At 38.7% G+C, this 15,309-nt stretch overlaps 1 protein-coding gene across 2 annotated transcripts in view; it reads left to right on the top strand.

The window, feature by feature from the left end:
* Positions 1-15,309, top strand: part of ehbp1 (EH domain binding protein 1) — a 387,730-nt gene that overhangs the window by 114,701 nt on the left and 257,720 nt on the right. For both annotated transcript variants that reach the window (XM_059986115.1, XM_059986116.1), the window contains exon 8: positions 8,895-9,020. In XM_059986115.1, the coding sequence (XP_059842098.1) occupies positions 8,895-9,020 (126 nt within the window). The remainder of the gene's footprint in view (positions 1-8,894; positions 9,021-15,309) is intronic.

A 15,309-nucleotide genomic window follows, 5' to 3' on the forward strand; every position in this document is an offset into this window, starting at 1 on the left:
TGAAGATGAGCTTATTTTGAATGGATAGTATTGAATGTGAGTTTTCTTCTTTCTTGAAGTTTTTTTTTGTTTATTTTAAACAAGCCAATAGAAGGATGCTTCCCAACAAGGCATTTAAGAGAATCTTAGCGAGAAGTCTTTTAAAGTAAAGCATCTCTCCTGCTTAAGTCTCTAATTTGTGACTAATAACATCTGAATATTATGCTAATGAACTCAGTTGAAGTCTAAATGCAGTCCACCACATTGCAAAGCAGTATATTGAGGCATTTTTTAAAATTAGTTTTTTTTTGTTTCTATTAAAATTGATTGACTTGTTCATTGCAATATCATTAAAGAAGCTGATGTTTACAATGTTTTTTTGCAGTTTTTGCTACTGAACAACTATTCCTGACTAATGATGTCAAATGTATTAATCTTATAAAACTATGACAAAAGTTTAATCCTCATTTGTAATGATATTAAACTGATCCTTTCTGCATGTGTTAATGCTAAAATCAAACCCTACGTTTGAAGCATATTACAAAGGAATAAAACCCTAACACTGAACAGAGCATTTGGTTGTTTGCAAGCAAGAGAGGTTTTGGTTCATTTTTGAAGTAACTGTGCACATTATGAGTAACATCAAACTCCTATGAGAATTGCAAATGAGGAATAATATAATTCTGATAAAAATGTTTTTGGGAGCAGTGTACCTCTGCTTGTTGCAGAAATTCCTGACGTTATTATTTCAACTGGCTTGTGTTTTCAGAGATAGTAAACCAGTTGAATGCTCTGAGCAGCTTAGATGAAGAACAAGATGACTGCCTAAAACAAGCAAATAAGCCTGCAGCTAAATCAACCAGTTCTTCTGAAGGTCTACAAGCTTTCTTCCTTTCTCTCTTTCTTGCTCTGCTTCTGTGCTGTAGTTGGTGAGCTGTAACGTTCTGTCATTTCACTTGTTTTGCTTTTACCTATATTGTTTTCTTGCATCTGCTGAAATGCTATTCGATAATTGCATGTATGTCCTTTTTAATTTGCTGTCAGTAGGATTTTTCTCCATACCAAAGCTGGTGACTGCTAGTAATGCAGATTGCTGCATGTTGGCTTCTATTCTTCATATGTATAAACTCTTGAATTCAATCTACTATTTTAATGTAATAGAAAAAGAAGACCATTGAATAACCTGTTTTTCTTCTTCTTCTGTTATAGTGTACCTTATCATGAGTTGGTTAGCCAATTATAGGAATAATTGCAGGAAAACATCACTTTGACCTTCAAGGGTGGAAATGTGATCATCCTTTTTGTTACTGGAATATATTTTTGTATGCCGTGTTTTAAGTTTTGCATTGTTTCAGTAAAGTGCATATTCAATACCAGCCATTTGAGTGCAGTTTCACTGAGTATGCGTCATGATGAGAGTTAAGAAAGGTTTCTGAAGCTACATTGTTCTCTGTTAAGAGGTTTAGGTTCTATCCCTACCCCCCACACCAACTCATTTATGCACATAAATGCTTGCCCGACTTCTGATGACCACTTTCCATTCTCTTGGAATTCCATAAATGGGTGATTGTTAATAAGATTCAGCACCCAAGGGTGGTATGTATTCTTTATTGCCTTACCTGCTGAATGGACATAGAGACAAGTAATTGAAAGATTCAGATCAAATGGTTGTTATTTGCTGGGACTATTGAAACTATTGTTGACTCCCTATTTACTGGGACTCCATGCCTTTTAAGCAAAATCATCATTGGAGATTATTGAGTAATAGAAACATGCCCAGCTTCCTATCAAGTATGTTCTGATTATCAGCCATCTATTTACACATCCTACACTGAGATCCTTCCCAGCCCCAGCTGAAGAGTCAAATTGAATGCATCCAGATTGGATAATCCTGCTTGTAGATTTGTGAGTGAGCAATAATTTTAACTAAGTGCACTTTGATGCAGCTGCTGTCTGTTAACTGCTATCAAGCTATCAATTCTATGTTCAGTTACAATATGAAGTAAGGAAAGGGCATTAATAGTATTTGAGATCAATACTTTGGATGGAAAGATTGTAAATCCTTCAAACCATGATGCAGAGCTTCATGTGTTAGGCTCTGAGAAGGTTGTTAAGGGCTTGGTAAAATGTTTTGAAGATTGTATGATGATGAGATTCTTTTGTTAAAATGAGAGACACAGGAGGAGCCAGTATGCTTTTAAATTGGATCTGATAGCATCCCCATATCTTGTGAAGGAAGGTGTGAAGTATTTTGACAATCCAAACATGAGATTTTTTTCTTAACTACTGGGTGTCAATTTAAATTCTCTGCCTTTTTAAAATGCAAGACTTTTTGTAGAATGTCATTTCCCTGACTGGAAGCTATACTGAAAACAGAAATTGCAAGATTCTGCAAGTTACGTAATATTTGAAGAAGAAAATCCCAAAGGATAAAAGGAGAAAATGGACAATAAACTCAACAAATAGCTTTTATACTTGACTGGCACAGATACAATTTAGAAATAAAAATTCCAGCATTTGATGAAATAATACACATTGTATCTTATTTAATATTGTTAGTAAGTGTGATACCAAATAGTTAACTCAGTTCCAACAATCTGAGTCTTCAAAATGTATTTGGAACAAAGGCCACAACACATTAAAATATAGTATACATTACAGCACAGTATAGACCATTCAACTCATGATGTCGTGCTGACCTTTTAACTTATTCTAAAATCAATGTAATGATTCCTTCCAACGTAACACTCCATGTGCCAATATAAGAGTTTCTTAAATGCCCTTAATGTATTTTCCTCTACCACCAGCCCTGACAGGGCATTCAATACACCCAGCGTTCTTTATGTAAATAACTCGCCTCTAACTTCACCACTGTACTTTCCTCCAATCACTTTAAAATCATGCCTCTTTGTATATTTGTTATTTGCACCCAGGGGAAATGTTTCTGACTATCCACTCTATCTTTGCCTCTTATCATCTTATACACCTCTGTCATGTCACCACTTATCCTCTTTTGCTCCGAAGAGAAAATTCTTAGCTCACTCAACCTATTTTCATAAGACTCTAGTTTAGGCAGCATCATGTAAATCTCCTCTGCACTTTCTGTAAAGTTTCCATATCCTTGTAATGAGGTGACCAGAATTGAACACAGTATTTCCAGTGTGCTCTAACCAGAGTTTTATAGAGCTGGAACATTACCTCACAACTCTTGAACTCAGTCCCCTGACTAATAAAGGACAACATGTCATATGTCTTAACAACCCTCTCAACTTGTGAGGTAATTTTGAGTGATCTATGGATGTGGACCGCAAGATCCCTTTGTTCCAAAACACTGCTAAGAATTCTGTCATTAACTTTGTACTCTGCAAAGACCTTCCAAATGTATCATTTCACACTTTCCCACATTGGTACACCATCTGCCACTTCTCAGCCCATCCTGTTAATGTCCCATTGTATCTTACAACGACCCTCCACGCTCTTAAGACATGACCTGTCCCTCAAAGCCATGCTGACTATCCCTAATCAGACCATGCTTCTCAAAATACTTGTAAATTTTATCTCTAAAAATCCTCTCCAATAATTTTCCCACCACTGAAGTAAGACTCACTAGTCTGTTATTCCTAATATTACCCCTACTCCCATTACAGAGAATCAGGTTTAATATCACTGGCATAAGTAATAAATTTGTCGTTCTGTGGCAGCAGTATATTGCAATATGTAATAATTAAAAACACTATAAATTACAATCAATAGTGCAAAGGAGAGCAAAGGAAAAGTGAGTTAGTGTTCATGGATTTAAAGTCCATTCAGAAATCTGATGGTGGAGGGGAAGAAGCTGTTTCTGAAATATTGAGTATATGTCTACAGGCTCCTGTACAACCACCTTGATGAGAAGAGGGCATGTCCATGGTAATAGGGGTCCTTAACGATGAATGCCACCTTTTGAAGGGGTTCTCATTGCTGGGGAGGCTAGTGCCCATGATGGGCCTGGCTGAATTTACAACTTTCTGCAGCTTTTCTTGATTCTTTGCAGTTGTCTACCCATAGAATGTAACCAGTTAGAATATTCCCCGCGGTACATCTTTAGAAATTTGTGAGATTCTTTAATGACTTACCAAGTCTCTTTGAAGCCCTAATTAAATATAGCCGCTGTTGTGCCTTCTCTGTAATTGCATCAGTGTGTTGGGCCCTGAATAGGTCTTCAAAAATGTTGAAACCCAGGATCTTGAAACTGTTCACCCTTTCCACATCTGACCCCTTAATGAGGACTGGTGTGTGCTTCCTGTAGTCCCTTTCCTGAAGTCCACAATCAATTCCTTTTTCTGACTGAGGTTGTGCAAGGTGGTTGTTGCAACATCACACAACCAGCTGATCTATCCCTTTTCTGTAAAACTCCTCATCGCCATCTGAGATTCTGTCAACAGTAGTTCTGTTGTTGACAAATTTACAAATGGTGTTTGAGCTGTGCCTAACTACACAGTTGTGGGAATAGAGTAGAGTATTGAGCAAAGCACACTTCCTTGAATTCCGCCAGTGTTGATCCTCAGATTGTAGGAGATGTTATTTCTGATCTCCTCTGACTGTTGTCTCCCAGTAAGGAAGTCAAGGATCCAGTTGCAGAGAGAGGTACAAAGGCCAGGTAGTGAAGCTTGTTGATTAGTCCTGAGGGTAATATTGTGTTGAATGCTGAGCTGTAATCAATAAGCTGCAGCCTGATGGAGGTGATCCAAGGCTAAGTGGAGAGCCAGTGAGATTGCATTCACTATAGACCTGTTGTAGCGATTGGGTCCAGGTGCTTGCTTAGGCAGGAGTTCATTCTGGCCATGAACAAAGGAATAACACTTGCCACCTCCAATCGTCTGGTACTGCTCCTTGTGGTCAGTGAAGACATAAGGATCACCGCCAAAGACACATTTATCTCTTCTGTTGCTTGGGGTATATCCTGTTGGGCATTGGGAACTTCTAGCACATAGTTTTTCTTAACATCAAATAGTTCAAGCATATCAGTCTTTTTTCAGCTGTTCTCATAAACGTCAAGATCCCACTTAGTATTGAATACTGAGGCAAATTATTCATTAAGGAGCTCCCATACCTCTTCTGACTCCAGGCACATGCTTCCTCTACTTTTCCTGATCAGTCCTGCCCTCACTCCTCCTGTTTTACACGCAAGTTTTCCTTAATCCTATTCACCAAGTCCTTCTCATTCCCCCTTTAGCTTACCCCAGTCCATTCTTCAGCTCCTTCCTGGCTACCTTGTAACTCTAGATCCCTGTCTGATCCTTGCTTCCTAAACCTTAAGTAAGTGTCTTTCTGCTTCTTGAATAGATATTTCACATTTCCTGTCAACCAAGGTTTCATCATTCTACAATCCTTTCCCTGCCTCGTTAGATCAAACCTATCCAGAATCCCATCCGTACTTCCTAAAAATAACCTGTATATTTCAGTTGAACATTCCCCTGAGAAAATCTGTTCTCTCTTTACACTCCCAAGTTCCTGCCTAAAGCATCATAATTTGATCTCCCCAATTAAGTACTTTCTTACACCATCTGCTCTTTGTGTCCAAGACTGTCTCCAAAATGTTCTGCCAGTGAGAGATTTAACACCTGCCTTGGTTCATTGCCTAGTACCAAATCCAATATGGCCTCTCCTCTGGTAGGCCTGTCTACATTCTGAGTCTGGAATATTTCCTAGACACACCTAACATTTTGCGCAGCATCCAAACCTTTTGTGGTAAAGAGGTGCCAATCAATATTGTTGAAGTCCCATGTGCCAACAAACTTCTTTTTTTTCACTTTTCCACTTCTGCCTCCTGATCTGCTCCCCGGTGTCTGTGTTGCTATTGGAGTTAGAATATTCCCAATAGAATGATTACTCCCTTCCTATTTCTGAAAATAAATTATCTGGAAAGGTTCAGGAACTTGGGTAACCTGGCACACTTCTGGTAAAACTCAGATAATCTGGCATACTTTGGACCTGGGTTGTGCTGGACTGGCAGGTTTTATGGACAAATTACATGTCATTGTTATTATTATGCCAACTTTTTTTTATAGATTTTACACAATAAAATAATAAATATTTCAGTGAACCAAATAACAAAGGAAATGCAGGAACTGGAGTCTTGTAGAGTGAAGGAGAATAAGCAGCATGGCAAGCATCACCTGGATTTCTTAATACTCAAATAGTGGATTATTACAGATTTATTCAACTCATGGAATAATTATGGATGTTACTCCTTGCCTCAATCCAAGATCTCACACTGATCTCTTCCTTCATCAAAATTCAGGATGATGCCATTCTTTTGACCCATCCATACCAATCCTATTTGCCCTCACCATATTCCTACCTCTCTTCCTTGCCTGTGTATTTCTAAATTCCTCTTCAATGTCTGACTCCAACACCTCCTTTGACATTGAATTCCAGATATCAATAACTTCCTGTACAAAATTCTTTCTTATCAAATTCCCTTTAAAACTTCTTCCTCTGGCCTTAAACTATATCCTCCTTCTGATGTCACTACCATGGGGAAAATATATACTATGTCTTTTATACCTACATCAGGTGAACCCTCAGTCCCCTTCATTTCAGGGAAGTGAAATGTACCAACCCAACCAATCTTTCTTTACAACTAAACTCTTCCAATCCAGGCCATATCCTACTACACTCCTCTGCACTCTGTCATACGCAGTCACCTCCTTCCCAAAGTGGGACAACCAGAACTTAATACAATACTCCAAATGTGGTCTAGTGTAACATCTTATCTTTTATATTCCGGGTCCTGACCTATGAAGGCAAGCACACTATATGCCTTCTCACCACAATGTCTAATTATGTCATCATCTTCATCAAACAATGGACTTATTTCCCAAGATCCCTCTGCTGATCAACATTTCTTAATGCCCCACCGGATCATGTGAATGTTCTACCCAATTTTAGTTCCCAAAATACATCACCTCACACATATTGGGATTATATTTCTTCACCCAATGCAGTGTTCAACTTTCCATCTGATCTATAGTCTGGGACAATTTTCCTTGTTATCCAAAACACTTGTGAACCTACAAATGGTGGATTCTACATTTGCATCCATTTTGTTAAAAAAAAGTATCACGAAAGGCTAAGGTCCCAACACTGATCTCTGTGGTAGACTATTGGACACAGACTTCCAGTCAGAAAATGCTACTTTCACCAATAACCTCTGACTCCCATTACCAAGCCTTTTTTTGATTCCAATTAGCCAGCTTGCCTTGAATTCCATTTGTTTTAAATTTCTTTGCCAGCTATCTGCTCATGACTTTGTCAAATGCTTTCACATGTCTACCGCTCTGTCTTCATCGATTTTCTTTGTTATCCTTAAAATTAAAACTTGATCAATAATTCAGACAGGATTTCATGCCTTTATTACACTCTAGCACATTAGCTTTTTGCTATGTAACCATCTGTGATTGTTGTATTCCATTAACAGCTGGAATTAGGAGAACAGCATTATTTAGTATACAAGTTATAAAAATTATCACTGTAAAACTCTAAAAGCATCTTTTGATTTGTTGGATTCCTTAGAGTAGTGGGAAACCATTGTGCTTTTGACTGGTACCAAAGAACTATAAATGCTCAATTTTACCTGTTGAGTTCCCTTATCATTGCAATAGTCTCTTCTGAAGATGATATGTTGAGACAATTAGTAATTAGACTAGCCCTCTATATGACCAAAATTTTTATAAGCCTGCTTAGTCCTCTGGTACAATGGTGAAAGTATGGATGTTTGACTACTTTGTGGGTAGTGACATTTGTTGGAAATGAGAGATGAAATTCTCCTTTCATTGAAATTGCATGTTCCTTGATAGCATGGCACTATCGTCCAAAAACTGTGTATTTGTGATATTTAACCTGGATTTTGGCTAAAATACAAATTGTGTAAATTGTTTGGGGTTGCTCTTGCCTCTTAATGCAATTCAAACAAAAATTGAAAATGCCTCATTGAATTGATACCACCATGTTATTTGCTTGTGAATTATTGATTATGATGAATGAAAAAAGTAAAGTTTTCTTTGATAGGAATGGTCCATTGTGTATTTTCAGCCTCAGATGATTATTAACCTTCATTGGACAGTATACTATTTTTGCTTTTTGTGATATCTATAAATGATATCACAATGTGATATTTTACCATGTTGGTAAAATTAAAAACTGTATTACTGCTTAGAATTGATGAAGACAATGTGTACCAATTCAAAATTCTTACAAGGGATTGCTGCCATTGATTCTCAAATAACTAAGTAAATTTACTATAATATAGTATTTGATCAATGTCAAAAAATATCAAAGGTAAATAAGATCAATGTGAGTTAATGGGAATGATAACTTATAGATTCAGCCTTCCAGAGCTTATGGTGACACAGCTGTAACCTGGCTTTCTGGAGTCCAGCAAACAAGTAGACATGCTATGAGTTCATTTCAGATATTGGTGAGATGTAATTTGATGTTGAAATACCTACCCTGGGCCTATATTGGATAAATGTGTGCTTCAAAGGTTAGACTTCAGGTCCGGTCTAAATGAAAGAGATTAAAAGTTACAGCATTGTAATGTGAAATTTAATTTAGGGGCTTGTGAGAGAGACAATTCTTGCTGTGCTGTGAGTAGAGGGTAATGATGAAACTTCCTTTTGGTCTAAAATCAGTGTTTAGTACAAGAGTTCCAGTCACTTTGTTCAATTTCAAAATTTTGAATGAGTACAGTGGATTCTAATTTGAATTTGTTGAAGAATTATTTTTGTTTAAATCAAACACTTAATGTTTTAACATTGATTTCTTGACTTTCTGATCAGTTTTATAATTTATTGATTTATATTTATTATTCGCTGTCACAGATACAAAACTATGGAAAAAGATAAATAAATATTTATCACTCACTTTTGCAGAACTTATCAATAAACTCAACTTTTCAGAAGAAGACCCAGTTGTCACAGGACTTAATCCATTTGAAGATGTTGATGCCCAGGGATCAAACCCATTTGGAGACCCAGATGATGAACCTGATATGGAAGGTAGTGTTTTATTTTGTCATGAAATGCTGGATGCGCATTAGCAATCCCATGCAAACGCACAGCTGCACTTTCCTGCTGATGCATCTTGGGATGGGCCATGTTGGAAGCCTCTACTCTGTGGTCCTAGAATTAATTTGTTGGAGAATGAGTGTCTGCCCTTTAGCCTGTCCTTACGCCCTTTGATACTGCTGCCATTGAAGGCCTGTTTTGAAAATTTTAATATTTTAAGATAATTAAAAATTAAAGTTCAAGTATTGTTTAGAATTTAAGAGTTAGCATGATATGTTGCAACTTCATAAAAATTGGAGCAAAATTCAACAGGTCGAGTCTGTGGAGTTCAGCAAGTCTGTGGAAGTGAAGAAGGTTGAGATCCTTCAACAGGGCTTGGGGATGAAAGGGAACATGAAAAATATCCAATATATAGAAGTGTGGAGAAAGGCTGAAACAAGAAAAAGCTTGTTAGGTAGAACCAGGTAAGGAATGATGGGTGCATGGAGCCAGTTGAAGGAGGGGTGGCAGGATTGAAATGGTGAACAATTGGGTGGTGGGAATTGGAAAAGAAAGTAGTGTTATCAGAAGTTAAAATCTGATATTATAAAGTTTAAAAAATGCCATTGAGTATAGGCTACTCAAATGCCATATGAGTTGTTGTTCTAGTTTGTGTTTGGCCTCTTTCTTGATATGAAGGTGGCCAATGACAGAATGTTGGTGTGGGAATGGGAGGAGGAGTTGAAATTACATTTTCCCTTGTGTTGGGGAGTCTAAAGCTAGAGGGCACAGATAGAAGAGAGGATGAATTTCAAAGAAACATGGAAGGTAACTTCTCAACATGGCGGGGGAGTGAGCTGCTAGAGGAAGTGATCATAGCAGTTGTAATTGCAATATTTAAGAGACACTTGAATAAGTACATTGAGTGGAGGGGCTTGGAGGTTTATGGAGTGAGTGTGGTGAACAGGTACTAGCAGGAAGGATGCTGAGGTTGGCATGAACCAGTAGAGCTAAAGAACTTGCTTCTGTGTTTTATTACTCTGATTCTGACATGCAGCCAGAAGCTCAAGCTAGCTGTTGCCAGTGTAGAGTGTACCTACTCTCCAAACGATTCCTTTTGCTTGGTCTCACTGATGTCGAGGAGGCCTCATTGTAAACACTAAATGCAATAGACCTGATTGGAATAAGTCACAGGAATTGCTGTCTCACTTGGAAGGGATGGTGGTGGGGAGGATGTGAAAACACAGGTGTTGTGTTGAAAACACAAGTGATGATGGTGGATGGGTGGAAAGCAATAAATGGAACAGGTTATGCATGACTGTTGATTAGATCCTATTGAAGCTTACAGAAATGGTGAAGGATGATATACTAGATGTTGAGGCTAGTGAAGTGAAAAGTAAGGACCTAGGGAAGTCTATCTCTGTTCTGTTGGAGGAGAGGGAACGTGAGAGTAAACATCCAAGAAATGGAGGAAGTGTGTGTTTACAGAAGGAGGAGGACATTCAGAAGTCTGAGTGCAGAAAACCTTATCTTGATGCCAGACTTGAGAAAATGGATGGCATCCTTACCAGAGCGGGGTGGAAGCAGAGGTACTCAACGTAACTGTGGGAATCAGTGGGTTTATAGTACATATCAGCAAATGGTTTGTCTTCTAATAGGAACAGTGTCAGAGAAATTCCATGTGAAGTCGAGACATGTTAGAAACTGGTAGAGAAGGTGAAAACTTGACATTTTCCTCATTAGTGCAGGAAGCAGGACCAAAGCAGTTGTCAATATAAAAGAAAGAGTTGGGGAGGGGTGCCAGGGTAAGTTTTGATTAAGGACTATTCCTCGTCTCCAACAAGGACAGGCATAGCTTGAGCCCAAACAAGTAACCATGACTATACCTTTGATCTGTAGAAAGTGAGAGGAATCCAAAGCAAAGTTGCTGAGGGCGAGAATGAGTTCTACCAGGCAGATGAGAGTTAGTGCAGAGGTTTGGTTTAGCTTCTTTTCTCCAGAAAGAAGCTAAGTGCCCAAGGAAATTCCTGATGGTGTTAGAAGTATATAGAGACAAGATGTATAAAAAGATAAGGTATTTGGAACCAAGGAACTGGGAGCTATCAATATTATGGAGGGCACGGAAGTAGACAGAAAAAGACTGGACAACAGCAGACAGTACAAAAAGTATTGTTTGTAATTCTGGTCATGCTATAGAAAAGATGTGATTGTGTTCAGTTCACTAGGATATTGTTTAGAGGACTTTAATTATGGTGAGATATTAGATAGGCTGGAGAAAAGAAAGTCAAGGGGTGAGCTGGTCGAAGTATATGAAGTAATAAGGGGCTTGGAAAGGATGATCTTTTTTCCATGGTAGGGGTAACAAGAACAGAAAGACACAGTTTAAGGAGAGAGATCAGAATTTTACACAGGCTTTTGGGGTTTTTTAATACAGAGAATGGTTAGGAATCAGATACAACTATGATGTTTAAGAGGATTTAGACAGACATGAAAACAGACAAAATGGAGACAAGAAGAATTAATGTGGATTGACAAAAAGGTTAGCAGCGTTGGTGAGTCTGTTTCAATGTTGTGCAGATCTATGACTCAGGTGAAATAAGATTTAGGTAAACTATTTTTGTAAAGTTCCTTGACTGCCAACTATCCGTGGCAAAAAGCCAAGGAGCCAGATCTATTTTAGAGCTGCTTGCCTTGCCTTGCACCCTTAACTCCTGGTGGAGTCATCGGGGCACCATCATGTCAAGCTTTGCACCAGTCTGTTCCACCTGTCATGGTTACGTGCCAGAGCTTGGGTGACCACATGTGTTTTCCCTGTCCATTCTTTAATGTTGTCCGTCCATCTTTTCTCTGTCTACCTCTCCTTCTTTTCCCCTCCACAGTTCCTTGTAGAACGGTCTTTACAAGGTCACTGGATCTTGTTACATGACCGTACCATCTCAGCTTTCTTTTCCTCACTGTTGTGAGAAGATCTTCATGGGGCCAATGTGGTGCTGGATGGTCTTGTGGACCTGCTCGTTTGTGATGTGGTCCAAGTATGAGATGCCCAAGATGTTGCAATAGCATCTCATTTCCAATGCCTGTACCTTCCTCTGTAGCTCTGCTGTGAGGGTCCATGTCTCGCATGCATACAGGAAGATGGAGAATATCAATGCATGCAGGAGTCTGATCTTGTACTTCATGGTGATGTTGCTGTCCCTCTATATTGTCTTGAGTTTGGATAGTGCAGTCATTGTCTGTGCGGTTCTCACCAGGACTTCTGGTCTTGATCCATCATCACTGATGATTGCCCCAGGTATTTGAACTGCTGCATTCTCTCAAGTTGCTGACCATGGACGGAGATGTCTGTTGTGATGGCACAGTTGGCATTTGCCATGAGCTTGGTTTTCTTGGCACTTACTTCCATTCTAAACTTGTGGAGGCTCTGTCAAGATGGCTGACCAGGTTGGCCAGTTCGTCCTGTTTTCCTGCAAGTCCATCAATGTCGTCAGTAAATCTTAGGTTTGTGATGTTCCTCCCTCCGATGCTGACTGTGCCCACATGATCTTCAAGGGCATCACTCATGATCCGTTCCAAGAAGACGTTGAAGAGAGTGGCGGAGAGGAGGCAGCCCTAACAGACTCCTGCAGAGCTATGGAACCACTCCATGATGGTGCCTTGAGCGAGTACTGCACAGGTTGCCTTGGTGTAAAGTCGATGAATTGTATGAATCAGCTTCTGCCCCATGTTGAATTTCTTCATGGTGGCCCATAAGGCGTCATGCCAGACTCTGTCAATCGCCCTCTTGAAGTCTATGAAGGCGTGGCAGAACTCCCTCTGGTGCTGAAGTAGGGTGCAGGTTGAAAATCTGCTCAGTGGTGCTTCTGCTCTTACGGAAGTCTGTTTGTTCCTTGGCAATGATGTCTTCTGCCCGAGGTCTCAGTCTGTTCAAGATGATTCTGAGCATTACCTTGCTTACATGGCTGATCAAACTGATGGTACGGTAATTCTGGCAAAGGTAGCGATCGTCTTTTCTTGGGAAGCACAATAATCAATGACTAAGTCCAAGGTGTCAGCCATTCACATGTCTGCCAGATCTTATTGCAGATGGTGGTAAGATGTTTGGCTCTACAGCTGCTATTGAGCTCAAACGGTGAGGTAAGCAAGAGGTCAGTTGTGTGGATATTCAACCTCCAGGTCTCTGTCTTGAGTTGCAGTGTGCATATGTGGAAAACAAAGATGCTGAACAGTGGTGACCATAAGGAAGCTACCACCCATGACAAATCAAAATCCAGACCAATATGTTTAATAGGGCAAATGTTTTGCAGAAGTACACATTTTGCAGTTGAGGGGCTGTTTGTGATTTTTTTTAATCTTGTAAAACTATTTTATTAATTTTTCATAAATGAATGAGAATTTCAGTCAATGTGTGGTAAAATGGTGATAGATCCAAAGGTTATAGATGCCACCATTTGTTTTGGCTCTGCATCATTTTTGCTTGATTATGTTAATATGAAGAGCTTTCGGATGGGTCTTATGCTGAGATGATGTATAAATCCATGTCATTGGACTGCATACTGAAATTACACTTCTGTATTTGTCTTTCTTTAAATACAATTCATAATTTTGTTTGAAGTATTCCTCATAAATTGTGTTGGTTTTTGTGACACTGTAAAATTTGAGTTATTTTATTTTTATTTAAATGAGAAACATTTTATTCCTTTAGGCAACAGGATCCTTGAAATTTATTTGTTATTGAATGGCAATTGAGTACATTATCATTTAATGTGGATAGCATAGGTTTGAAACTAGACTCTACTGGAGAAAGAAGCGAAAATATTAAAATACTGCCTTTGCTGGAATCAAAACAATTCTTATGAAGAGTCTTCAACCTGAGAGGCTAATTCTGATTTCCTTTCCACTGGTGCCGCTTGACCTGCTGAAGGCTTTCAGTATTTTCTGTTTTAATTTATGAAAGATGAAGTCGAAACCTTAGCAATGTTTTCATTGACACTGGTGGAGGAGGAGGTGTTGGGGAAGCACAGTTAGTGTTATAATGGAATTGATCTTGAACTTGTAGAGGGAAATAGTTTGACTCTGCCTGTAATCTATACTACACTGAGCAACATGGTAAACTGTACAGAAAAATCCATGTGTAATATCAGTGAAAGTATTATAAAGCAAACTATGGAAGATTGCTTTCAAAAAATCTAATTACTTTGAATCTCCCTGTAACTAGAGATTGAGTATAAAACCTTGATAATTAGGCCATAGAATGACAATTCTTTTGAACTTGTTTGAAAGCAAGGGGCTGCGTCTGATTGAAAGTGTATAGAGATAACCTTACTTGGTCAGTTACAGTGGCAGAGAACTGTTAAGCTGAATTTGGAGCAATATTTGGGTAGTCTTTAATTCAGTGGACAGTTATGTTCAAAGAGAAATGTAGGTTTATGAGCAAAAATGTGACTAGGGTATTGTGAACCAGGAATAAAAAGTTTGCACGCACATTACCCCTGTTTAACAGGATATTCTTGATACAGATGATGTTACAGAAAAAGAATGCAGCTGGAACCAAGGAAAAGCAGATCATGGAATTGATCTTTGAAATAGAAGACCATCCAAAAGGTGGAAAAACACAATAGAAATATGATGCTGATTAGAAATTCTGTAATGGGTGATACACAGTCTCTGCCACAGCAACAATGATTATGTTATCTCCCTGGTGTTTGAAAATACTGGAGATATTGTAAGGGGTCAGATGGCAGTGGTGAAGAGAAAAACAAAGCTGATGTCTGGTTAAGGCCACTGACATGTGGCAACAGAAAAGCCAGAGCTAGAAATTGAACATGGCAGGGTTTCATTTATTTGGAAAGATGGGGTAAAGAGGCAATGGCTTTATATACATACAGTATTAGTATGTTTATAAGTCAGCAGTTATCCCTCCTGATCAAGGTTGACTTCTGATATATTTTGGCTGAGGAGTCTAATTCTTGGGCTGCAGACAGATTAGTAGGCATTTTGGGTTGTTTTAGAAGGCACAGTAATCTGTGAGACTGCTGTGTTTTATTTCTTTTCTAGTTTTATCTGCAATTAGGATGCTGTGGGATGTTGAATTTATGTGCAGTTGCGGCAGGAGTGAAAACGTGGAGTGTGGAAGAAGTAAAGTGACTAAATATTTGAAGCTGTTTTCAAGCAATGTTTGTTCATAAAGCATGCAGTTTGAATCTAAAGCTAGGATATTAAGCAGGTCCTTCTTTATTGTTTGGGATGCAGAGAACTATCTTAACTTATAGCTTCTTGAACCTCATAACACATTTCTAGCCCC

Source organism: Hypanus sabinus, chromosome 12 (genome assembly GCF_030144855.1).
Source record: "Hypanus sabinus isolate sHypSab1 chromosome 12, sHypSab1.hap1, whole genome shotgun sequence".
In the NCBI taxonomy this organism is placed as follows: Eukaryota; Metazoa; Chordata; class Chondrichthyes; order Myliobatiformes; family Dasyatidae; genus Hypanus; species Hypanus sabinus.